Source organism: Tamandua tetradactyla, chromosome 2, assembly GCF_023851605.1.
Source record: "Tamandua tetradactyla isolate mTamTet1 chromosome 2, mTamTet1.pri, whole genome shotgun sequence".
In the NCBI taxonomy this organism is placed as follows: Eukaryota; Metazoa; Chordata; class Mammalia; order Pilosa; family Myrmecophagidae; genus Tamandua; species Tamandua tetradactyla.
In genome coordinates this window covers 61,930,518-61,956,570 of record NC_135328.1, presented here as the reverse complement: position 1 = coordinate 61,956,570, position 26,053 = coordinate 61,930,518, and the positions used below count along the sequence as shown (strand labels likewise).

Here is a 26,053-nt window from a genome sequence, read left to right as displayed (position 1 = left end):
GCCCTGTTAGTGGAAACCAAACAGAGGTACTGATGGGGTGGAAAGCACATCTAGGGGGCTACAAGGGCACTAGCAGCACATCTGTCATCGTTTTATTTACTGAATTTCAAACGATGTTTATGCCCTACAATTCAGCCTTCAAGTGTGCCACACAGTGGGCTGCCAAGAACATGAAAGACATGAAAGCTGCAAAGGGCACTGAGCTGTCACATACTGGTGGAAGCAGAGGCCTGGATGGATGGAGATTTTCAGGGCTGCTCTGCTCCTCAGCCCCATACTGATTCCACATAGACCTGGTGGAGATTCACAGGCAACAGCTCAAGCCTTGCCCTCAAGGACCCAGAGTCTTCAGGACAGGCTGGAAGCCCCATGAGGGTGATGGGAAAGAGAGGCAGGGAAGACTTCTTTGAGGGAGGAGGTGACTTCCTGAGAAATGAAGAGTGAAACTGATTAAAACTTGTCCTATAGAAGGGCAGAGACTGTAGACAGAAATGTGACCTGGAACCTGTGAGGAGCTAATCTGGTGGGAGCTCAGGTTAGCTTGGGGGAGTCAAGTGACCTCTCCAGGCACCTCCTGGACTTCACAGATCCCTTTGGCTGTGTCCTGTTGCCTCGTTCCCAACCCCTGCACCTCCCTTCCCAGAAGCCAAAGGAATCTGGGGTGGGGTCAAGACTCTCTGAAGCAAGTTAAACTTGTTCCTGCAGGCCTGGACATGCCTAGTTGAGAAATAGTCACAGCAGAAAACTCTTGTCCTCAGCCATAGCCACAGCTAGCCATAGATGGTACAGAAAGAGATCTGCAAAGAGGAGAGATCTCAGGGAAAACGCACATCTGTATCTGTCTCCCAAGGCAGGGACCCAAATTGAATCTTAAGGGGCTGGGGTCTTCCCTGCAGGGCAATGCTAATGTTCAAGTCAACCCCACCCCGACCAGCGGAGTGCCTGCTCCCTGCAAAAGGGCATTTCCTACAGATACCAATGACTCTTTTCTTTGGGCCTTGCTCCAATTCACCCAGCTTAGCTCATTCCTAGCAGAGTTTTCAGTGTTCCCTGAGAAGCTTCTTCCCAGCAACCTCTAGCAGCCCTACTTTCATCATCCCTCTCTAGGCACCACATGATTTTTTTCTCCAGTCTCCATAGGTGGCCTTGCATCTCTCTATGGTTAGAAGGAAAGTGGAAGCCAGGAGGGAAGAGGCTCCTGATTCATGCTTGGATAAAGGCCTGGATTGTGGCTTGAGAACTTGGAAGTTTTTGTCAGTGAACTCCAAATCCTCCTGTTCCTGGCTGCACTAGATTCACAATTATTTGGACTGAATTTTAAGGCATGGAGACCTGCCATCTCCCTGGGACTGTGATATCTTCTCAACAGACAATCTAGGCACTAACTGATATAAGTAATACAACTGTGTCCTTCTTTGCAAAGCAGGTTTACGTTGACCTAGAGAGATTTAATGAACTGCCTATAGTCAAACAGCTGGTTAATGATTAGAGACAGGATTTAACTAGGAGGATCAAATTTAGATCCAGTGCTCTTTCTCCAAGCTACCTCATACCTAACTCCTCCAACCAATGTTCAATTTACTGAATTTGAGCATCCAGTGGCAACATCCAATCCTTGAAACTTGAACAGCGAGGTATATCTGGCTCTGTTTGTCACACACACACACACACACACACACACACACACACACACTTGAGAAGTTGCATGCATATATTTTTGTAAGTAAAAATCATACATAAATGCCATGGGTCTCAACATACCTCCTCACAGAGTCCCAGTAAGACCTGTTTAATGTCACACAATCCTATGATGGGGCAGAGGTCCCAGGAGCCTCTGGTACCTCAAGGACAAATGAATTTTGCCCAGGGCTTCCCTCCAGTACTCCTCCACAGCAGGTTCCATTTCCTTACAATGGCCGCAATGAGGGGCAGGGCAACTTCCTAGGAGGCATGGGTTTCCCAGAAGAAGGCCCTCTTGGGCCTGCCTTAAAGTCTAGTAGATGCAGCATTTAGCAAGCCTGGAGGCCCAGGGGGTTCTGACTCCTTCACTGTCCTGGGGAACAGCATGCCTTCAGTGTTTACAAATCCAGATTTGCAGGAGATCATCCGACCCGAAACCACCAGAATTACCTGAGTTTGATCTGTCCAGCATGATTCCATTTGAGAAGCCCAGCCAGACACTGCAATTTTCCCTTGAGGGAAAGTTCCAGGCTGTAAACAACCCCAGGGTTCTGGACCTGTTTTGCATATGCAGGGAAGATGGGTGACCAAGCCGCCAGAATGGGACTAGCATTATCTGGCAAGGGAGGTCCAGGGCCAGTGGGAACATCAGACATGCCTCTTGGTACAGCTCCATCCATGCTGGGCCAGAACCCAATGAGACTGCCAGCTTTTCACCAGCAAGCTATGAGATCTCACTATTGAATGGTGTCACCAGCACCATCTACAATGCCTGGCCAACCCACCCTGATGAGCAACCCAGCTGCTGCATCGGCCCTGCCCAGACGTAGGCTGGCCAGGCATGATCATGTCCATGCAGAGCATGATGGGACCCCAACAGAACATTATGATCCCCCCACAGATGAGGCCCTGGGACATAGCTGCCACTGTAGGCATGGGTGGATTCAGCCAAGGACCTGGCAGCCCAGGAAACATGATATTTTAAGCAGCTAAGATTGGATGTGCTGATCCTCGTCAAGATGAGATTCCAGGTTCTGAGAGTTGCTTTAAAGGATTCCAGGAATACTACTGGTCATGCAATAGGAGAACAGAGATCTAAAGGCTGCTTGGGGGGAAGGGGGAACTTGAGAATGTATAGATTTACCTAAAAATCATTTGATAAAAAAAAATTTCATGTATAAATGAACAAGGAAGCTTGATTCTTGTAGGACTGCTACTCTGAAAACTTCATTAAAGAAAAAACGTCCTTAAAGGAAGAGGACTGAATGGAAGTCAGAGTCAGTCAATGACTACTCTGGGGACAGTTTCTGAAAGCCACAGGAAACGAAATCTCAATGAATTGAGGTGTAAGAAAGTAGAGACCATATGGTCATATGTATGGACTTCTCTTTCAAGCCATTCAATTGATTGGGGGTCAGGAAGCTTCATAAAAAGGAGGTGGCAGGGAGTGAGTGAGGTGGTCAAATCAAGGAATGGTCATTTTGAGTATGTTTGAGGTGTGATAGGAAAGAGTCCGTGACAAGCTAGAGCTTGGCAATGCAGGATGGGAGGGCAATGGAGAGAAGAGGTCCCAGGCGAGCCACAGGGGTGGGGAAAGGAAGCCAGAGCCATCTGTTCCTCTCCCATGAGTGAAGATTTTAAAAATAATTGAACATAGGGATAAGATTAGATGAGAAAAGAAGAAAAATGGAAGGTATTTACTTATTCTTGTTTCCTCTAGGCAGAGGTGCATCCAGGGCTCGAGGGACCTGAAATGTATGCAATTTGGGAGGAGGGCCTGTTTAAGAAAAAAAAAAAAATTTACCAAATCAAAACTAGGGACAAAGCGAATATTTCTTTTAAATTTATTGTTATTTTTTCATAATAGAAGTTGCAGGTTTACAGAAAAATCATGCAGGAAATAGAGTTCCATCTACCATACCCCCTCACACAGTTTTCCATATTATTAACACTTTGCATTACTGTGGTTACTTTGTTACAATTGATGAAGAATATTATTACAATTATACTATTTATAATCCATAGTTTACATTAGGGTTCACTGTTTGTGCTGTACAGTCCTATAGTTTTTAAGAAATTTTCTACTAATATATACACAACCTAAAACTGCCCCTTTTAAGCACATTCAAAATATATAATTCAATGGAATTAATTACATTCACAATTTTGTGCTGCCATCACCACCATCCATTACCAAAACTTTTCCATAACCTCAACTAAGAGACTTACACCCATTAAGCATTAAACTCTCCATTCCCTCCCCTGACCCAGGCCGCTGCAAACTTGTATTAAAACAAAAGCAAAAACATACTGAAAAAAAAAGTGATACTACAGCTGGGCCTGTCCCTTCCCCTCCCCCCACTAAAAACATGTTTTGTGCCTATCTGTGTTTTATCACCCTCCACATGGAGTTTGTTTCTGCAAGGGTAGTGCTTCAAGAGGTTGGGAACTAAGCTCTGGCTCCCCCTACTGGGTTTACAACAGATTCATTGGCCCAAAGGAATTTATCCACTCTCCCCACAACCCTCAGTCTCTCCACCCTTGGGGGAAGTCAGACCAGTGTACAAACAACCGTGTGTTTTGCCAAAGCTTGGAAAGCTCTGGAAGGTGGGGCTCTCTGAGGAAGGGTGTGGTCACGGTTGACTTTCTAGAGCAGTCAGGACCTGAGCTGCACTTTGAAAGATTTTGGCAGGAGGAGGTGGTTGAAAGCAATTTTGACAAGGAAAGAGCTAATGTGTATGCTGTTTACATTGAGGGATTTGTACATACAGATTGGCCTCGTTCTTTCAAAGTGGAATATTTATGCACCATTAAAAAAAACTTTATTATGGAAAATTCGTAACATTAAAAAATTAGAGAGACTAGTGTGATAGGCCCTTGTTTAATTTTTAAATTTTTTAAAAATTTATCTTTTTTGATGAGCCCTTTTATACCTACCAGCTTCAACAAGTATCAAAATATTGCTTTAAATTAATCCCTGATATCATATTATTTCATCTGTAAATACTGTACTATTTATCCCTGAGATGAGGACTTTTAAAAACCATAACCACAATACCATTATTATACCTAGAAAAATGAACAATAATTCCTTAATATTATCTGATATCTGGTTAGTATTCAATTTCCCCGACTATCTTATCTTTTTACAGTTGGATTGTTTTGAATCGGGATCCAAACACAGTTAAATGCATTACATTTGCTTGATAAGTCTTGAGTCTCTCACCTGTGCTTGAAAAGCCTGGTTAAGAGAGCTCCCATGGGTGTGACCAGGCCTGGTTGCTGGGTATAAGAACCATAGCAGCATTCTCTCCCTATTTTTTTTTGGCTATTCATTCGTTGAAGAAACTAGACCATTTTTCTTTTATTGTGGATTTCCTTATTTGCATCCCTGTTGTATCATTAATATGTTCTTCTATCCACTGTATATTCTAAGAACTGATAGCTCTAAAGTCTTGTTCAGATCAAATTTGATTTTCTGGCAACAAAATCAGTTTTAGGTGATGCTGTTTACTTCTTATTGCAACTCATCAGGAGGCATATCATATCTCGTGGTCTCTCTTCTCATGATGTTAAGACTGACCTGTGAGTATTTTTTATTTTTAAATAACTATTCCCTTGTTGATGGACTATGGTTACTTCCAGGTTTTTTGCTAATTAATGCTTTAACAACTATCCTTATGCATATATCTTTGCACTCTTACCTATATTATTTCCTTAAATACCTGGGTCAATGGCTATAACCAATAATTTTTCAGCACAGTGAATACCATTTGATAGATGAAAGATTCCTAATAAAAATTACAGCCACCAGTTGGGAACAACAAAGTCAATGCTGACTTTATCTGCTGACTCATGTATCCAGGGTCCTCAGGGATCCTTTTTATTTCCTGGCATGTTACTCCAGGCCTGAGCAGATCCTATAGTAAAGCAGGTTAAGGCATCTCAGGCCGTAGTAACATCTCTTACTCCTTCCTGCTGTCAAGGGAGACTCCAGATATGCTGGTTTGAAAGGATGAATGTACCCTAGAAAAGCCATGTTTTAATCCTAGTCCCATTTTGTAAAGGCAGCTGTTTCTTCTAATCCCTATTCAGTACTGTACCATCTCCCTGGAGATGTAACTCAATCAAGAGTGGCTGTTAAACTGGATTAGGTGAAGACATGTCTCGCCCCATTTGGGTGGGTCTTGATTAGTTTATGGGAATCCTATAAAAGAGAAAACATTTGGAGAAAGCTGGAGATTCACAGAGAGAAGAGAATGCTGCAGCACCACAAAGCAGAGAGTCCACAGCCAGTGACCTTTGGAGATGAAGAAGGAAAATGCCTCCCGGAGAACTTTATGAAACAGGAAGCCAGGATAGGAAGCAAGCAGATGACGCTGTGTCCACCATGTGCCCTTCCAGATGAGAGAGAAACTGTGACTGTGTTCACCATGTGCCTTTTAACTTGACAGAGAAACCCTGAACTTCATCGGCTTCCTTGAACCAAGGTATCTTTATGCCTTAGCTATAGACTTGTTTTAATTGGGACATTTTCTCAGCCTTAGAACTGTAAACTAGCAACTTACTAAATTCCCCTTTTCAAAGCCATTCTGTTTCGGTTATATTGCATTCTGGCAGCTAGCAACTAGTACACCAGATAATTGTGCATGTTCTTGAATAATAAATTCAGGGTAGGGAAAAACATCCTAAGACTCTACATACAATATGTACTGTGAAAAGATAACCTAGAGTAAAAGTTAAAAATGTTAAGATAGTTTGAGACAGATAGGAAAAAGCAACCAGATGCGGCCAGCCTTGAGAATTACCTCCTCAGTCCTGATTTCCCAAGCAAAATCAATTCAAGTGTAGCTCCGAGCTTTAATTTCTGCGCTTGCAAGTGTTAGCACTACTCTGTGAGTCTAGTTCTTATTTGTAGCATCAGGAAAGAAAAAAATTCCTTAAATCTCAAGTGTGTTTTACAAAAACTGGTGTCCAAAAATTTCCTCAGTGTACTGTAACCGAGAAATCAGGATTTAAGGGATGATTTTGATTACTGAATCATTATATATATGTTCCTTTTGCTTTTTGGGATATTGGATGAAACAGAGGGGGAATACCTGAAAGCCCTAAACTATAAGCTCTCTGGATATCTGAAATGATTGTAAAAGCCTTTGTCTTGAGCCTTTGTGACTGTAAGAGCTGTTACATGCTCTTTATCTGGTCATTTTCTTATAGGGCAAAGGCCTTAATGCTAAGTTAGTCATTAACTAGCCTCAGCCCCTTAGATTTGTAAACCATATCCACTAGGCTCTGCTATTGAAAGAGGACGTCTCCCTTTCTCTTAAGCTCACACCTGTAGTACTGAAATGATAGTTCTACTTCCCTCCCTTTCAACACTGTTTCCTTTCCTGCTTTGTATTTACTATCCGTAATGACCTTATCTCCCCTTGCTAAAATCCCTCAAACCTTGAAGCCCCTAAACTCGGTGAGACAAATTTTGAGCCGTTAGGCTGTCTGCTCTCCTAGTACACGTATAGTAATAAACTCTTTCTCTCTTTGAAATCCCAGTGTCTCAGGAATTGGTTATTGAGCATGTCGGGCAGAAGAACCCATGGCCTTTGTCCGGTAACAATACTCCCAATGTTTATTTGAAACCACTAAGAAAATAACAAAATTTACTCTAACAAATCTTGCTTTGAGAGCAAACTGCTTGAGGACACAAATCATCCTGTTTTCCAGCTTCCTTGCACCAGAATATTTGTTACAGGTGTAAGAATCCAGAAAATCATCTAATGACTAATCTGAACTTCTCATTTTATAAGATGAAAAAAACTGATGTCCAGGGAGAGGAAGAAGCATGCCTCAAGCCATATGGCCATGGTCGGCAATGGTAGAACTAGAGCCCATATCCTCCACTTTTAGTCCATGGTTACCCTGTATGATTGACACTGGGGGTGGCATATATACCCCCATCAGGGAATAGCTACACTTTTAAAGAGGTTTCTTGAATCCGATAATGTCACACACACACACACACACACACACACACACACACACACACACACACACACACACACACACACACACACCCCAAACAAGATCTAATTGTAGACCCTTAAGCATATGGTTGGGGCAATAATTTTGTATTTTTAGCAGAAGGGCTTAGAGGGGCAGAGGGGTAGTTGCAATGATGTGGGGTGCTTCTCAGCTAAGCATTGTAGGGCCCATACCTCCATACCTCTGGCTACGGAAGCCAGCCAAGTGAGCTCAGCTTTCAGCATATGGCCTTGACCCTGCAGAACAAAGAAGCCTCATTATTTTCAGTTCTGTCAAGGCTGCTACCAGCCAAGAACAAAATAGCCAGGAGTGAGGGAAAGTTTATTTTCTTTAAGACGTGAGTTGGTCATTTGTTTTCTTCCTGTACATGGTGCTAGGATTGTTAATTACAGCTCTGAATAAGGCTTAACAAGAAACACAGTAAACATGTGAGTCTAAGCTCGGTTAATGAATATTATTATCCTTTTAAGATTCTGACTTTGGCAATTACACACTAATCATCCAGAGTGTTTCAGATGAGGCCCAACCCAAGGGGAACTTGAGTGGCCAGCTCAAACCTCTGTCTTGGAATGTGGAATCATAAAAGAACTCATCATCCTTTCTTGAGTTCAGATCACATCTCTCTTTAGAGGCAGGGTTCATATTTCTCACATTTCTTTCTCTGGATTTTTCTTTGGAGAAGCTGAGGTGAGGGGAGAAGAACCAAGTAAAGAAATCTGAGTCCTCTTTTAGCTTCATCAGTAGATCCCAAGATAAGAAGCCTGTGTTCTTATCTTCCTAAAGCTTCCAATCATCCAGTCATTTCAATACATTAGCATGAAGTGAGATACGGCCAAAAGCAAATGATGTTGTGTTCCCTCTTTGCACTACCCTCCCCCATTCCCTAGCTGTATTGTCTCCTAGATAGCAGCCAATTGAAAAGGAGGAAAAAACACTTGGATCATAGGCTGACCCCTATGAGATCAACCCTAATGGGGTCAGTGCCTAACGGTATTGACATCCTGACTTGTTTTCTGGGTACCTGCTCTAGGAATTTTCTGGATGGCAGCTGAGTCGGTGGCCAAGACTGGGAGTTCTCAGCTTTATTAAGGAATATTGAGGGCCAGACTAACACAAACGTCAACTCGGGGTGGCAGGGGGCCAAGGACCCTGTAGCATAAATGAGGCTCGACGGGCTAGGAATTCAGGTCAGTTCCAGAGTCTTCTGCAAAAGGAATTAAAACATGATGGGAGATGCCAGTGAGAGAACATTTGGATTGCAGCATATGGTCTTAGGGAGAACAAGGAAGTTCTTTCATGGCCTGGGAGTAGGACTGCTGGCAGGAAAGGGAGGAAACCTATGAAGTCCACAAAGCCCTTCTGTGATACACTTTGCTGTAAAGTCTGGGTGGAAACTGGGAGCAGGGCCAAGATTCCTTTGAGACCAGAGGTCCAGGCAAGGCTTACCCTGCATCCCCTAAGTCACATTTCTGTGAGCATGTTCCATGGAACATGTGTCCCACGATAACCAACCAAATACTTAAGGGGTTGTGAAGAAGCCTGTCTTTGTTTTAACCTGTGTTTCCAAAATTGATTTGACCAGGGAACTTTTGGCAAACACCAATTACTGTTCTATGCATCTATCTAGTGTTCTAAAAAGCTCGTTTTGGGAAAGGCTGATTCCCATCCCTTTTCAAATCTAACTCTCTCTTCTTCAGGAATTCCTTATGAATTGTTCAACTCATTCCCCTCCCTCCTTCCTGCCTTACAACCTTTATCATATAAAGTTTTGCAGCCTTGCATTTTCTTAAGACTAGATCTCAGGTCTTTCAGGTAGATGCAAAGAGCAGCTGTGTCCATCTTGCTTTGGAAAGGAACAGGCATTGCCTTGCCTGGCTCAGAGGCCTGGCCCTGGTGGTCTGTTTTGGCAGCTTGCCTTTGTCTCAGCCACAGTTCAATCAGGCTGTGTCACTCACTATGGTCACAATGTCTTCCCTTTAAAAAGGGTAGCTAGGAACAATGGTTCCAACTCCAAAAAAAAAATGATATCCTGCTTCCAGGGCACAGTTCAGTCACCTTCTCAGTCATTTTCAGGGCAACTCCATTGAATCAGACAGAACCTGTCACCACACAGTAAAGACTAGCACTTCCCTTCTCCTCTTCAGCTTGTTTATCTCCTCAGGTATCATACTACTGCCCCTTAGCATGTCCACCCTCAACTAGACCCCAGAGCAACTGATCTGGGGCCAAGAATTGGATTAGAAGGGAGGTCTTGGTGTTTGTGTCTCTGCCCTTGATCTGCCTTCAACCTTGAAGGAACTCGTGTTCTTCCACTGCCCAAGCAGCACCCTAAGCCAACCTTTGAACTAGTCATTTGGGGCCTCTTTCCTACAGCCTCTTGGCTTAAACATATTCACGCAAACCACTTTGCACTGGAATAATATTTATTTTCTTTCTTGGCAAAAAAATCAGTGTTACATTTTTAAAAACAGAAAATCCCAAACAATCAAATGCATTCTACCACAGAAGAGGGCCAGGCAATAGTACAAAACATCCTACTTAAGATCTTTTTTTTTTAAATATACAAGTCAGTTTAAAATGATAGAAGTTCTGTGAGAACTAAGAAATCTACAGCCTGTAGTTTTATAATAGAAAAAAAAATTAAGACAATTAGAAGATTTATAGCATCCAGCATTTTGCTTAATTCCCTGTTTATAGCACCTATTTCTCTAGGTTAGAAAATGAGAATTCCAGAACCAGTGCTGTATGCCTTGTACTACTAAGTTAGGTTGGACTTGCTTTCTCCCCTCCCCAGCAGGTTCTGACCATCAAGGGAGGACACTTTTTTTTTTCCAGCCTCCACCTTATACCCAGCGCAGAGGACAATAACTGGGAGAGCAACTTAAAATGTGTGCAGGAGAAAAGACAGCTTTTTATTTTCTCACAATGGGCTGTGGACAGAGAAGCAGAGTGTGTGTTTAGAGGAGAGGAGGAATTTGTGGGTGGAAACAGCTGTTAGTTATCTGCAACATGATGCGTAAAAAGCAGGGAACAACTGGACATCACAGTCAGTCAGCTGCTTGCAAGTTTAAAAACCCTGAACTCAAAAGACAGTTCAAGGGAGGAACAAATTACTCATCACATTGATGCTGTTACATGCAGAGTTCCTGACTACAGGCTACCCCATCACCTTTGTAGGGTTGAGCCAAGCCCCAGTGCACTGAGAGAATGAATATTCCACACGTGGAGCACTTGCCACACACAGATACACCCCTTGCTCTACCCACCCTCCTGTACTGAACCTAATTTAGTAAACAAAGGCAAAACCCATTGGGGAGAATGGGAAAAAAAAAGTGTTTCTTCCTCAAACTAAGGGGTTTAAAAGCATATGCCTCTTAGCAAACTTGAGGCCTTTAATCCTAGGCTCCTGAAAATAGCAGATGAGAACTTATTTGAGGGGAGGAAAGGGGCAGTTGGGATGAAGATTCTCTATATCAAGTCTAGCAATCCACATGCAGGTTCTGGAGCTGCAGAGCTGGAGACCCTGATGTTTTAAGGGAATGGCCACTGGCTAAGCAGATGGGAGGAAGGGAAGTGACACATAGACAGTAGCGGTTTGACTGGAGGACATACAGGAGAAAAGACCAGAAGAGGCTGGAGTTCTGGCATGGGGTCCATAAGAAGCCTGCAATTTTGCTCAAAGGGTTCTCCTGGTGGTGATCTGTTTTTCTTTGTTTTTACTTCCTATAATCAGTGTTCTAGACATTAAAAACAAGATAAAGACTAGTCCCCAAAGCTGGACTCTGAATAAAGTTGCTTCTTTTATAAATATTTTAAGTAATCCTCACTCCTGGTAATTTTAGTGACACACAGTATCTATAGGCACACAAGCTCACACACACGCACACGTGCACGTGCGCACACACACACACACAGCTCCCAAACTTTCACAGAAAGTCTGACAGCAACCACATAATTATAAAGGAGCCCTACCTCTCAAGAGTGAAAGTAAGGGGAAGAATGACTGTGTTGGCCTAAAGAAGAAGCCAGAGAGGGAAGAGTGTGTCAAGTAAAGAAAGCATATAGTTAGGGACTAACAACGTTTGGCTGAAAACCAAAAAAAAAAAAAGAGTGAAGTAAAATTCTTATAACCAAAAGGGAAAAAAGGAAAAAAAGCCCCTTCAGTTTTCTGTACAGAGCCTCTTCCTGTAAAATGTTTGAACCATAGGCAAACTCTGGTGTTCCAAATAAAATATGAGAGCTTCACACAATTGGAAAAAAAAAAAATCAAAAGACAAAACAAGAAAACCAAGGATAGAAGTTAGTGTAAATCTCTGCATTTTGGAAGAGTTCGTTGTCATTAACTCCAGAGCCCAGCATAGTTTCCATGGAGCCCTGAAGGGAGAGGACCTCCTGCCACAAAGAGCCTCGTTCCGGACGAGTCGTAGCAGTGGGTGTAAACAGCATTGGGGAAGAAATCAATGTCCGAAAAGTAATTCCTCCAAGTTTCATCATGATTCTATGGGGAGAAAAAGAGACTATTAGCACCTCTACGCATTGGGGCAGGAACAGGGGGAGGGAGGGACAAGAATGCTTTCTGGTCTCCTTAAGAGAACAGGGTCCTATGTCTATAACCTGATGTCAGGAGATTGGTGCCCAGGAGAATCTGGACCTCATTTTTCCAACTAAACATTAGAAGAGAACTGAGCAGGCTGAAGAATTGCTACACAAACCCAAGGTCTTGTCAGAGAGGTGGAACCAAACTCTTCAATAATTCATTGGCAGCCTGAGCTTAAAGTTCCTCCCTCCTGCTCTAATACCACTTGGGGGGGTTCCTGGATCAACCAATGAGCCTGGCTGGGCCTGTTTTCCCACAGATTATATATAGATACAAAAACAAAATCAAGGTAAAGTGCCGGGCTTTCTCTGCTCCAAGGAGTACCTTTTACTAGTGAAAAAGTATGGGTGTAGGTGGTGTATGTCAGCAGGTAAGGGTGGGGGTAGATTGAACCAATTTTTCTGTCACAGTCCAACAATTGTTTCAGGCAGGGGTTTACTCACCAGCCAGCCTTTGCCAGTGGTTAGTTTCAGATTCTCCCCTGCTAGCCTGGGCTTGGACCCATAACAAGCTGAGAGCCTCTCTTCTAGAAATCTCTGGGCTCGGATGTCATAGAATAGCAGGGAGCCCTGCCCTGTGCCCACAGTGATGATATGCTCATAGAAGCTCACTGATCGGATCCCTGAGAGAAAGCAAAGTAAAGGGCAATTGAGTAGGGAGAGAGGTGCAGACATGATAGTCCACTAGCCTGAATTTCTTCAATATCGAGTTTGCATGCTGACACTCCCAAATACCAGACAGTGTCTTTCCAATGGCAGCTGTAACTCATGCAAAAGCCAGAGAACCCTGATGTCACAAAGCCATCCAAAACACTAACAGAGATCCTCCAATAAGCCTTGGAGAAGTACTAGATGTCCAAGGCGCTTTTGGCTTAAGACCATAAGTCTTCTTTGCCTCCCCAAGATTCATTCTAGAGTCACCTTTCATAACTCTAAGCCTTTCTTCATTAGATGTTTCCAACCTATACTGCATCTCAGGGTAACCTGCATATTTACAACCTGTTATATCAATAAGGACTCCCTTGTATTTAACCTAAAACCATTATCATAACACCGTATTTATCTGGTATTTGCATGGCAAATAGCTGAGAACTTCTGCACCCAAAGGGAGCACACCATCGCTCCTCAATTATGATGTGACTTTAAGACAAGTAATCTAATCACTCTGGGTCATAGGGAAAATTAAATTAAATCCTCATCTGTGGATTTAATAAGTGCATGGTATATGAAGATGTTTCTTGGCATATAAGAGATGTCTGAGAATATTTGTGGAACATTTCCTCATAAGTATGGAAGCTACTCCCTGACAGTAACCAAAATCTCTTAAAACTTCTCATTGCACATGTCATGATGGCCAAGCCTATTTATTTTTCCCTCTACTATTCTTATTAGACACATTATTCTCTGTTCCAATGTGTATAAGTGTCTTCACTATAATTGATACAAAGAACCCAAAACAAAAGTTGCTTTTGCAATAAACCCTACTTGAAAAGGAGAGGTAAAATTGTGATCCATATTGTGCCTGCCTTCCAGGATTCTCTTTTGGCATAAGAAAGGGAACAAAGTGAGATGAAGAAGAAAATACACTTTGCTAAGTTGGATGATCTGAACTCTGATCCCTGGCTGTTTTACCACCAAGTGGTGTGATGTTGGGCAAATAATTTAACCACTTTGTTTCCCGATTCATCATCTACAAAATGGATTAACCCTTCTCACAGGCTCTTGGTGGGATGAAATGAGATGATAGGGATCCTCAAAAGGTACTTTAAAAACTTAAACACATATAAGTTTCTTTTATCCCCTCATATGCTGTAAGACTGGCGGCTGAAGCCCAATTCATACAGTGGTCAGAAAGAAATACTTTTTCCACTTATTGAGGCATAATTAAACATACAATACACAACACGCATTTAAAGTGTACACTTTGATTTTCTGGGCTGTGTATCCATCCACTATCACCAAAATAAAAATGAATATATTGATCCTTCCCAAAAGTTGCCTCAGCCCCTTGGTAATTTTCTCCCCTTATTCCCATGGCATGTGCCATGCCATCCCTTACCATAAACTAAATTTTAATTCAGGCAGGGCCCCAGCAAAAATTTACCACAGGATAGAAGGTAGGGCTCTGTGAAGAATATGGGAGACCATGACTATCCCAATTGCTGGTTTCCTCCAAAGGCTTCTGCAGCCACACATCTGTCTGTTTGAAGCTCTTCTGCCATACGCAGGTATTTAAGCTCCTCTCTTGTGTTGACGAATACCCTCAACAGTTCTATACAGATCATTATACTTGTTTGGAAACCGCCACAGAAACTTAAGATCAAAACCCATTTGTAATGCAGCTGCAAGCCTGAGGGGCACACTGGGACTCTTACCACTGCCTCGCTCCCTGGAGCAGACAGACTTGACGTTGTATGATGGCTGCCGTGGATCCAAGAAGGAAACATGAGCTTGAGAGCCCACTGCATACACTGACCATTCACTACCATAGGCCAAACACACATTCTCACGGCAATATGGCAGTTTGGTGGAGAGGAGCTGAAAACAGAAAGAGGAGAGGTGCACCTATGGCATCACCAGAGAACATGAGGTAGAGGTAGTGATCTTAGACTCCTACTTCTGTAGACTTCCTTAAAACAAGCCACACAAAGTCAGAGAGAAAAAGACAAGCCCTGGTTAGGGAAATTATCACCCTGCTCTACACCTAGGTATCCATGAGATAGAGAGGGTGACTATAATAAACAGTAAGACCTAAGTTCTGAGGAAGATAGCCTAAGGAAGAAGGTAAATCTGGAACTAAATAATCAGAGGTTGAGGGAAAAGCACCACCACTCTCCTCACTGTTCATCAGATAAAGAAGCTGATTTCTGGTTAACCTCAGCTCAATTCCCCAATTGTGGGGAAGTCAGATGCTAGAGAAAGTACACTCATAGGTCTGGTTCAATTCCAGATAACCCTTAATCAGTCTTAACCCTGGATCCCTTTCTTTCAGCAAATTCTTGGTGGGTGCCTACTGCAAGTAAAACAGTATGCAAGATCAGTGGAACTCAAAGGCTGCTGTGACATGAAGTAATCGGTAATACTTAGAGCTATACTTCTTGAGAAAAAGGGCAAATGATTCATTCACATGTAGGTTTAACTCAATAAGCAAAAGTTGCTTATAAATATTGCAAATTAAATCCATTTTCACATTAACTCCCATAATTTCTTCTAAGATGGTTTATCTTAATTTGATTATCTTCAGTTGCCAGTGGCTCCTAATATTTAGGTTTTCCTGTCATCACCTAATATTTAGGTTAGCCTGCCAGGTAGTTAAACTAAATACTTAAAAGCACTACAGTGTGAAGGACTGCTAGGTAAGGGAGACTTTCAGAAAATCTTTGCAGTGTGAAAGAACTGTCCCCACTATCTCTTTAAAAGAGATTACTTTCCTTCAATAGTGCCATGCCAGACTCAGAATTTCATGCACCGAGCAATAGCCAGATCCCTAAAGAACTTGTTTTAGACAAGAATGAAAAGGCTCAGAGAGTTATAGTATTTCAAACATGTGAATTATCAAGTTAAATCACCAAGTCAGGTTTATCACACCTTAGATAGTGTATTTTCGGCCTTCCACAGATGAAAGTAGCCATCCAGAGATACTGCTCCTAATTCCTACAAAAGCAACGAAAAACAGGTTATATTCCAAAGTAACCAGAAGACGTAAAGGTCAGGGTCCTCCCATTCTTTATTCTTATCCCCAAGAGTACAGCAAAGGTGCCAGGAATTATCAGGCCATCACCCCAGCACGCCCATGGAATGCAGCTGGGCAGCCTATTAGATGGAGGCTGCTTCTTGATAGAACTCAAGAAGCAAGCTCAGGTCTTATGTAGGTACTCATGTTTCAAAAAGTACTCATTATTCAAACATCCCCATGACACGCTATTGGATAATCAGAGCAAAGTACAAACATAAATGACAGTTCCAGAAATTTCAGTTGAGGGGTTCTATAAGTGGAGGGTTTAATCTAGGAGAGGTAAGTCTACCAGTCCTGAGCTATAAATTTGGAGGGATAGGCTAGATCTAACCTTCAAACTGCGGCCTGACCCTGACTTTCAGAAAAGCTTTTCTTCTCTTCTGGTTCTGGGTCTATATCCTGATAACTCTACTTAATATCCCAGCTTCAGGAGACCTGACAATGATTAGGCAGACTTAGTGGCAGTGTGGAGGGAGAAGTGGCTCTCAGTGATGATTGGGAAAGAACAGTATCGAGGAGAAAAAATACTGATTCCTTTCAGAAGTATTTATGAAAATTACACCCAAAATAGATAGAGTACCTGCACCAGTATGTGCAACTGCAAAACATGAACTATAGGGAAATACTGCAGAGAACAGTCCAAAGGGTGGTTTGCATAGCCTCAGTTGTAATTTTTCACCACTGTCTACGAAGAGGAACCAAGCTGTGCAGCAAGCACTCACTGGGGCAAAAGCAATGCATCTCCTAAGATGAAGCCAAGAAAGTGAAGCAAGAAGAGTAGGCTTCAGGGATTCATTGGTGAGCTCATACCTTGTTTTTGTTGTTGAAGGCCAGAGCCCGGACCTTGCAGTTGTCAGGGTTTGTGTCCTCCTTGGGGATGTCTTTTAAGGCCTTGTGAGTGATGTGGGCATACACAGGGACCCGTGACACATTGTGCCTAGCATCACTTTTGGTCAACACATCTTCTGTCACCTCCCAGAGTCCCATAGAACCATCACGTGAGCCTACAGGGCAGGGAGACCATAAATGTCAGACATAACCAACCCTCCATGGGATAGTCCCCCAGAAGCCAGGATGGACCTTCTCAGTCTAGCTGCTTGTATATCATCCTTATGTGCTGAAGCACAGTTGTGGCTGACCCCAACACACAGGAGTATGCACTGTAATAGCTACGTTAAGAGGATGATTTAACTAAGGCCCGGGAATTAAAACATAACCTTTAAGCTTAACAAGGCTGATAGGATTTTTCAAAAGCACAGTTTGATAAAGAGCATTAATTTTCCAGATTTAATTCTTAGGTTTTTGGGGCATGTATCCACACGTGATTTCTGCTGGCAGTAGGGTTTGGGAACCTCTGCTCCAAATCAGTAGGCTGAACCTTTTGAGTTTTGGACTCCTTTGAGAACCTTAAGAATTAACATTCAGACTCCTTTCCCTAGAAAAATACATATCTACACCACACTTCACATTGAATTTCAGGGAGATTCATACGACCCCTGAAGATTTTCCATGGACTCATAGGGACCACAATCCCTATGTGAAGAATCACAGTTTTACATAAAATGAATGTTTAAAACTAGAAATCATTTTCCTTAACAAACAATAATGAAGTACTTAAAAAATAAAGAACAGTTTTCTTTGAATTAAGTGATAGGTACACTGCTGGTGGCAAACTAAAATGGTACCATTTTTCTAGAGTTTAACTGAGCAAACTATAGCAAAACCCTTAAAGTTTGCATTTCCATCAAGGAATAATCCACGATTGCAAGCATTATGGAAAAGAAAACCATATACAAAGATGTTGATTCAGAACAACTGACTATTCCAACAACAGGCATAAGTTACAGCCATAAAATACCATATCAAGAACCACCAAAAGAAGTCATGTTTTAAAAGGTATTTAATGACATGGGGAAACGCTCACAATATTGCAACATTAACAGTTCAGTATTATTTGAATTTTCTGAAACGAGCAAAGGGTTATTAAAGAAAATGTTGCTTGTTTTCCCAACTGAAGTCTCTACTAGTTTCAGTTTCAAAAAACTGGGAATGGATCTGAGGTTAGAACTGTTAGAATAAGAAAAGAAAAAAACCAAAGAACCTTGAGTGAGTAAGAACAAGAGGGAGTACAGAGACTTTCACAGGAATCAGGATTAGTTGTGGAGAGGGAAGGAGGAGGACTCAAAGATGCCCAAGACATATACAGAAGTCTCCCTTGCCTCTCTATTAGACCTTCAAACCTTGAATCTGACTTTTAGGGCAACTACTCTAATTTCTCGTCAAGGAAAGTTATTCGTAAACTCACCTTTCAGACCAGAAGGTGTCTTACCATGTTAAAAATTTCCTGAATGGTTCATAGTAAAACTTGTCTAACCTGGAATAAATATCAACCCACTTGTTTGCATCATAAGGGTAAGAGACAGGGTTTTAAAACAAAAAGGTTATGGCCAGTCCTGGTATCTGAGTGATTCCCAGGGCCCAGCAAAGGGACGAAGCTTCCAGAGACCTAAGACAAAAAAGTATGGACTCATTTTCTACTTCACTTTCACTGGCCAAGCAGCTGCCAAGAACAAAGGCTGCATCTCCTGATACTCAGCAAACAAATGCAGTATGGCCTTATGAACTGATGGCTTCTCTCTGAGGTGCCTACAAATGTATTTGGGGAGAAGCTTCAAAAGCAAGTCGAGGAATGGCTGTCTTTCTGAGACAGGACAGATTCCATGCAAGAATCTGCATGTCACCAAGGAGGCAATGGTTCAGGGAGAGGAAGCTGCTGTGGAGATTGCCAGAAAGTTGGAGAAACAGGGGAAGAATACTTGAAGAAAGAATAGAAGCCCCAGGCTGCATTTGCTCTCGTGTCTTCAGAAAACAGCAGTAGTACTCTGAGACAGGGTGAGGAGACAAGTGAGAAACCCAAAAAGAAGAAAAAGCAAAAGCTCCAGGATGTACCTCAGGAAAATGAAATGGACAACCCATCTGTTTTTTACTCCAAACTCAAGAAGAAAAAATCCAAGAAGCAACTAATTAGTAATGATCTAAAAGAGACAACACAAGTTGTTTGCACAAGTTTCCCCAAGAGGAACCAGTTAGTGATCCTGAAAAGGCAGCCAACAGCAGAGTTCCAAGAGAAAGAAGAAACTCTCCAAGGAGGAGCTCGTTAGCAGTGGACCTTGGGGTGTCAGCCCTATGAGCAGCTTCAAGAAAAAAGTTTCAAAAACTATCTCAGGAAGATTAGAATGGACATTCCCTAGATGGCTATGCCCTAATTCATGTCCTACATTCCAATAAAAACAAATTCACACACAAACAAAAACAAAACAACCCAACAGAAGGGTTAAGAGTAGGGTACATATGTAGAACTACACAAGGTCTCTCATGCTGGATTATAGGTTGCATGCATGGAAGTTTTGAGGTAAAGCTGGAGAGGTGGTAAGGGAACTTATATGCTCGGCTAGGAAGACTGTAATTCTTGCTACTGAAAACATAAAGTCACTCAAAAATTTTAAGCACACTGGGGTGACATGATTAGGTAGTTGCATTCTGAAATACTGCTTTGTGTACAGTGTGATCTCATTTACCCTCAAAATTTTATTATGAAAAGTTTTAAACATTCTGAAATGTTCAAAGGATTTTACAACGAATTTCTATACACCCATACCTATAATCTACACTTAATATTTCATTAAACTTGCCTCATCACATATCTATCCATATGTCCATCCTTCAATATGATCTCATTTTTACCAATTAAAAATTTTGTACTGAAAAAAACCCAGCAGTATGTAATCTGAAATGTTAACAATGGTTATTTCTGTGTGGATAAATTGTGTATGAGCATTATTTGCCTTTTGGTTTATCTTTATTTTAATTATTTCTTACAATAAATATATAGTACTTTTTAAAACTATGGTAAAATCTATATAACATGAAATTTACCAAATCAACCATCTTTTTTAAACGTATTTTTTAATTGAACATAACAACATACAAACACACACATTTTTACCATATGATCATTCCATTCTTGATATATAATCAATAACTCACAATATCATCACAGTTACATATTCATCATCATGATCATTTCTTAGAACATTCATATCAATTCAGAAAAAGAAATAAAAACAGAAAAAAATTCATATATACCCTACCACTTACCCCTCCCTTTCATTAATCACTAGCATTTCAATCTACTCAATTTATTTTAACATTTGTTCCCCCTATTATTTATTTATTTTTAATCCATATGTTTTACTCGTCTGTCCAGAAGGGAGATAAAAGGAGCATCAGACACAAGGTTTTCACAATCACACAGACACAGTGCAAAAGCTTTATCATTATACAATCATCTTCAAGTAACATGGCTACTGGAACACAGCTCTACCTTTTCAGGTAGTTCCCTCCAGCCTCTCCATTACACCTTAACTAAAAAGGCAGTATCTATTTAATGCATGAGAATAACCTCCAGGATAACCTCTCAACTCTGTTTGGAATCTCTCAGCCATTGACACTTTATTTCATTTTGCTCTTCCCCCTTTTGGTCAAGAAGGTTTTCTCAATCCCTTGATGCTGAGTCTCAGCTCATTCTAGGATTTCTGTCCCACATTGCCAAGAAGGTCCACACCCCTGGGAGTCATGTCCCATGTAGAGAGGGGAAGGGCAGTGAGTTTGCTTGTTGTGTTGGCTGAGAGAGAGGGGCCACATCTGAGCCACAAAAGAGGTTCTCTTGGGGGTGACTCTTAGGCCAAATTTTAAGTAGGCTTAGCCTATCCTTTGCAGGTTAAATTTCATATGTACAAACCCCAAGACTGGGGGCTCAGCCTATTGCTTTGGTTGTCCCCACTGTTTGTGAGAATATCAAGAATTCGCCACTTGGGGAAGCTGGATTTCCCCTCTTTCTCACCATTCTCCCAAAGGGACGCTGTAAACACTTTTTTTATTCACTGTTCAAATCACTCTGGGATTTATCGGGGCATCACTCTGGACAAATCTACAAAATCTCATGCCCTACTCAACGTTCCATGTACTATGGTGTTCAATTAAGCTGTCCACATAAGTTATATTAGGAAATGAACTAGTCTATTTTAATTATTTCCTACAATAAATACATATTACTTTTTAAAAACTATGGTAAAATCAACATATGAAATTTACCAAATCAACCATCTTTAATTGTACAATTAAGTAGCATGTAGATATATTCACAATGTTGTATAATCACCATCATTATTTCTAAGACATTTTCATCACTCTAAACAGAAACTCTGTAGTTGTTAAGCAATATCTCCCCATTCTTCCCTCCCTTTAGCCATGGTAACCACCCTAATCTACTTTCTGTCTCTGAATCTGTCTATTCTAGATACTACATGTAAGTGGAATTATACAATATATGTCCTTTGGTGTCTGGCTTACTTTACTTAGCATCAGGTTTTTAAGGTTCACCTATGTTGTAGCAGGTTTTAGAACTTCAATCCTTTTCCTGGCTGAGTAATAATCTGTTTTTCAAATAACATATTTTGTATATCCATTTACCTCTTGATGGACACTCGGGTTGTTTCCACCTTTTGGCAGTTGTGAATGCTGTTCTGAACATTGGTGCACAAATATCTGAGTCTCTGCTTTCAATTCTTTGGGATACATACTTAAGAGAGGAATTGTTGGGTCATATGGTAATTCTCTGTTTAACTTTTTGTGGATCTACCAGACTTTTCCACAGGGGCTGCAACATTTTATATTCTTACTAGCAAAGCATGAGAGTTTCAATTTCTCCATATCCTTGACAACGCTGGTTATTTTCTATTTCTTTTTAATATTAGACATCCTAGTGGCTGTGGAGTGGTATCACACTATGGATTAGATTTGCGTGTCCCTAATGGCTAATGATTAGTATCTTTTCATGTATTTATTGAACATTTATACATGTTCTTTGGAGAAATGTCTATTCAAGTCTTATGCCCATTTTCTTAACTGAGTTGTCTTTTTTTGTTGAGTTCTAAGAGCTATTTTTATATTCTGGATATTAAACCATTATCAGATACATGATTTTCAAATATTTTCTTCCATTCTGTTGTTAGTCTTTTCACTCTTGTGGCAGTGTCCTTTGAAGCACAAAGTTTTGATGAAGTCCACGTGTACTTTTCTCTTTTGTTCCTTGTGCTTTGGGTATCACACTTAAGAAATCACTGCCAAATCTAACGTCTATGTTTTCTCTAAAACGTCTATGGTTTAAGCTCTTATGTTAGACTACTGATCCATTCTGAATTAATTTCTGTATATGGTGTGAGGGAGGGGTCCAACTTCACTCTTTGGCATGCAAAAATCTGGTTTTCTCAGAAATATTTGTTAGATACTATTCTTTCCCCAAAAATGGACTTGGCAGGAAAAAAAAATCAATTGGCTACAGATGGATTTATTTCTGGACTCTAAATTCTATTCCATTGGTCTATATATCTATCCTTATCCAGTATTACATGGTTTTGATTACTGTAGCTTCTTAGCAAGTTTTGAAATTGGGAAGTGTGACTCCTCCAACTTTGCTCTTTTCAAAGTTCTGGCTATTCAGGACCTCTTGCAATTCCCTATGAATCTGAGGACCAATGTCTATATTTCCCTATATTGTTGGAATTCTATAGGGATTGTGCTGAATTTATAGATGACTTTCGATAGTACTGATATCTTAACACGTAGTCTTCCAGCCCATGAACGCAGAATGTCCCACTGTTTATTCAGATTTTGAGAATGTTCTAGGGTTTTTAATGTATAAGTTTTTCACCTACTTGATTACGTGTATTCCTACATATTTTATTATTTTCAATGCTACTGTAAATGGGAATGTTTTATTTCCTTTTCAGCATATCCATTAGTGGTTTATAGAAAACAACTGATCTTTGTGTGTTGATCTTGCATCCTGCAACTTTACTGAATTTATTAGATCTAGTAGCTTTTTGTGGATTCCTTGGTATTTTCTCTATTTAAGATAAAATAGATCTTATATAGATAAGATTGCACCATATGCAAGCAGAGATAGTTTTACTTCTTCTTTTCCAATTTGAATGACTTTAATTTCTTTTTCTTGCCCAACTGCTTTAACTTGAATGCTGGTTCAATTTTGAAAAGGAGTGGTTTAAGTAGGCACCTCGTCTTGCTCTTGATTTTAGGGGAAAGCTTTCCATCTTTCACTATGGAACGTGATCTTAGCTGTGAGTTTTAAAAATAAATTCCCTTTATTACATAGCGGAAATTACCTTCTATTCCTAGTTTTATGTGCTTTTATCATAAAGGTGGTTTTTTAAAAATATCTTTTTTGTGTCAATTAAGATGATATGGTTTTTATCCTTTAATTTATTACTGTGGTGTATTACACTGATTGATTTTCTTCTGTTGAACCACTCTTCCATTCCCAAGATAAATCTCACGGCGAGTTAATGCATAATATAATGGGTATAGGGTTGCTTTTTTGGGGAGTTTAATAATGGGGGTGGTGAGAGTACTGCAATACTGTGAATGTGAGTAAAACTACCGAATGGTATTGTGCTGGTTTGAACCTGGTGGACCCCCGGAAAGCCATGCCCTTTAATCCTCATTCAATATTTGCTGGCTGGGAGCTTTTTGATTGCTCCCATGGAGATGTGACCCACCCAATTATGGGTGGTAGCTTTTCATTAGATGATTCCCATGGAAGTATGTCTCCATCCATTGAAGGTGGGGTTGCTTACTGGAATCCTTTAAAAGAGGAAACATTTTGGAGAGAGTCCCTTTTTTAGAGTCATGAGAAAGTCACAGAAATCAACAGCAGAGCCGAGCAGAGCCATGAGGCAGAGAGCCCACACTGTCAGAAACATTTGGAGATGAAGAAGGAAAACCTGCAAGGAAGGTCTATGAAACAAGAAGCCAGGACAGAAAGCTGAGAGACTTCACCACATGCCCTTCCAGCTGAGAGAGAAACCCTGAACAAGGTAACCTCTTGTTGGTGCCTTAATTTGGACATTTTTATAGACTTGCTTTAATTGGGATATTTCCTCGGCCTTATAATTATAAACTAGCAACTTATTAAATTCCCCCTTTTAAAAGTCTTTCCATTTCTGGTATATTACATTCTGGCAGCTGGCAAACTAGAATAGGTATGCTAGGAGTGGCTGAGATGGGAAAGTTTACGTTGTATCTATTTTCCCACAATTAAAAAGAAAAAGAAAAAGAAGCAACTAAAGAGACTATGTCAATTAATGGCAATACATGATTCTAGATGGGATGTAACAAGGGAGGAGAAAGGCTTGAAGGAACATAATGGGACACATGAAAAATTCAGATAGAGACTGTAAGCTTTACATCAATGTTAAATTTCTTGAAATTAATAACTGCAGTTGAGGTGGTTATATAAGTGAATAACCCTGTTCTCAGGAAATGTACATGGCCGTAATAAGAATTCAAGGAGCAAGACATATATATAACCTACCCTCTAGTGTTCAGAAAATGGATTGACAGATAGATTGACTGACTGATTTGGCAAATGTGGCAAAATGTTAAAATTGGGGGATCTATCTACTCAGAGAACACGAGGGCAAGAACACAAACGGACATTTGCATACCAATGTTTATAGCAGCACTGTCAAGAGATGGAAACAGTCCAAATATCCATCAACAGATGAATGGCTAAGCATGCTGTGGTATATACATATAATGGAATATTATGCAGTTTTAAGACGGAATAAAGTCATGAAACATGTAACAACATGGATGGACCTTAAGGACATTATGCTGAGATTAGCCAGAAACAAAAGGACAAATACTGTACGGTCTCACTGATATGAACTGATATTAGCAAATGAACTTGGAGAATTTTAGTTGGTAACAGAGACCATCAGGAGATAGAAATAGGGTAGATATTGGGTAATTTGAGCTGAAGGGATACAGATTGTGCAACAGGACTGAGTGTAAAAATTCAGAAATGGATAGTACAATCCTACCTAACTGTAATACAATGATGTTAGAACACTGAATGAAGCTGAATGTGAGAATGATAGAGGGAGAAGGCCTGGGGGCACAAATGAAATCAGAAGGAAAGATAGACAATAAAGACTGAGATGTTATAATCTAGGAATGCATCGAGTATACGATGATAGTGACTAAATGTGCAAATTTAAAAATGTTTCTGCATGAGGAAGAACAAAGGAATGTCAATAATGCAGGGTGTTGAAAATAGATGGTAATTAATATTTTAAAACTTTAATGTGTGAGACAAGCAAAAATGTTTATTTGGTACAAAATTCATATTCTGACTAGTGCATTTCCTAATATGTGGACAGCTTAATCGAACACCACAGTACTTGGAACCTTGCATAGGGCATGAAATGTTGTAGGTTTGTCCAGAGTAATGCCCAGATTAATCCCAGAGCGATTTGAACAGTCAATAGGGAAGTATTTGCAGAGTTCCCTAAGGGGAATGGTGAGAAAGGAGGAAAATTCAACTTCCCCAAGTGGAAAATTCTTGATATTCTCACAGGCAGTGGGGACAGCCAAAGCAATAGGATGAGCCTCCAATCTTGGGGTTTGTTCATATGAAACTTAACCCCACAAAGGATAGGTCAAGCCTACTTAAAATTAGGCCTAAGAGTCACCAAGAGAACCTCTTCTACTGCTCAGATGTGGCCTCTCTCTCTCGGCCGACAGAGCAAGCAAACTCACCACCCTCCTCCTCTCTACGTGGGACATGACACTCAGGGGTGTGGACCTTCCTGGCAACGTGGGACAGAAATCCTAGAATGAGCTGAGACTCAGCATCAAGGGATTGAGGAAATCTTCTTGACCAAAAGGGGGAAGAGCGAAATGAGACAAAATAAAGTGTTAATGGATGAGATTCCAGAGCCAAGAGGTTATCCTGGAGGTTATTCTTACACATTAAATAGATATCACCCGTGTAGTTAAGGTGTAATGAAGAGGCTGGAGGGAACTGCCTGAAAATGTGGAACTGGGCTCCCGTGGCCATGTTTCTTAAAGATAATTGTA

The 26,053-nt window shown here is 40.9% G+C and overlaps 1 protein-coding gene and 1 long non-coding RNA gene across 5 annotated transcripts in view; one reads left to right on the top strand and one right to left on the bottom strand.

Moving 5' to 3' along the window:
• Positions 1–26,053, top strand: part of LOC143673426 (uncharacterized) — a 63,972-nt gene that overhangs the window by 24,143 nt on the left and 13,776 nt on the right. The gene's annotated exons all lie outside the window — the stretch shown is intronic.
• The window catches only part of DCAF12 (DDB1 and CUL4 associated factor 12), a 65,758-nt gene continuing 49,829 nt past the window's right edge, over positions 10,125–26,053 (bottom strand). For all 4 annotated transcript variants that reach the window (XM_077147921.1, XM_077147922.1, XM_077147919.1 and 1 more), the window contains 5 exons: positions 16,862–17,055; positions 15,904–15,969; positions 14,691–14,853; positions 12,760–12,938; positions 10,125–12,217 (listed from right to left, as the gene is read on the bottom strand). In XM_077147921.1, the coding sequence (XP_077004036.1) occupies positions 12,059–12,217; positions 12,760–12,938; positions 14,691–14,853; positions 15,904–15,969; positions 16,862–17,055 (761 nt within the window). In that variant the 3' untranslated portion in view covers positions 10,125–12,058. The remainder of the gene's footprint in view (positions 12,218–12,759; positions 12,939–14,690; positions 14,854–15,903; positions 15,970–16,861; positions 17,056–26,053) is intronic.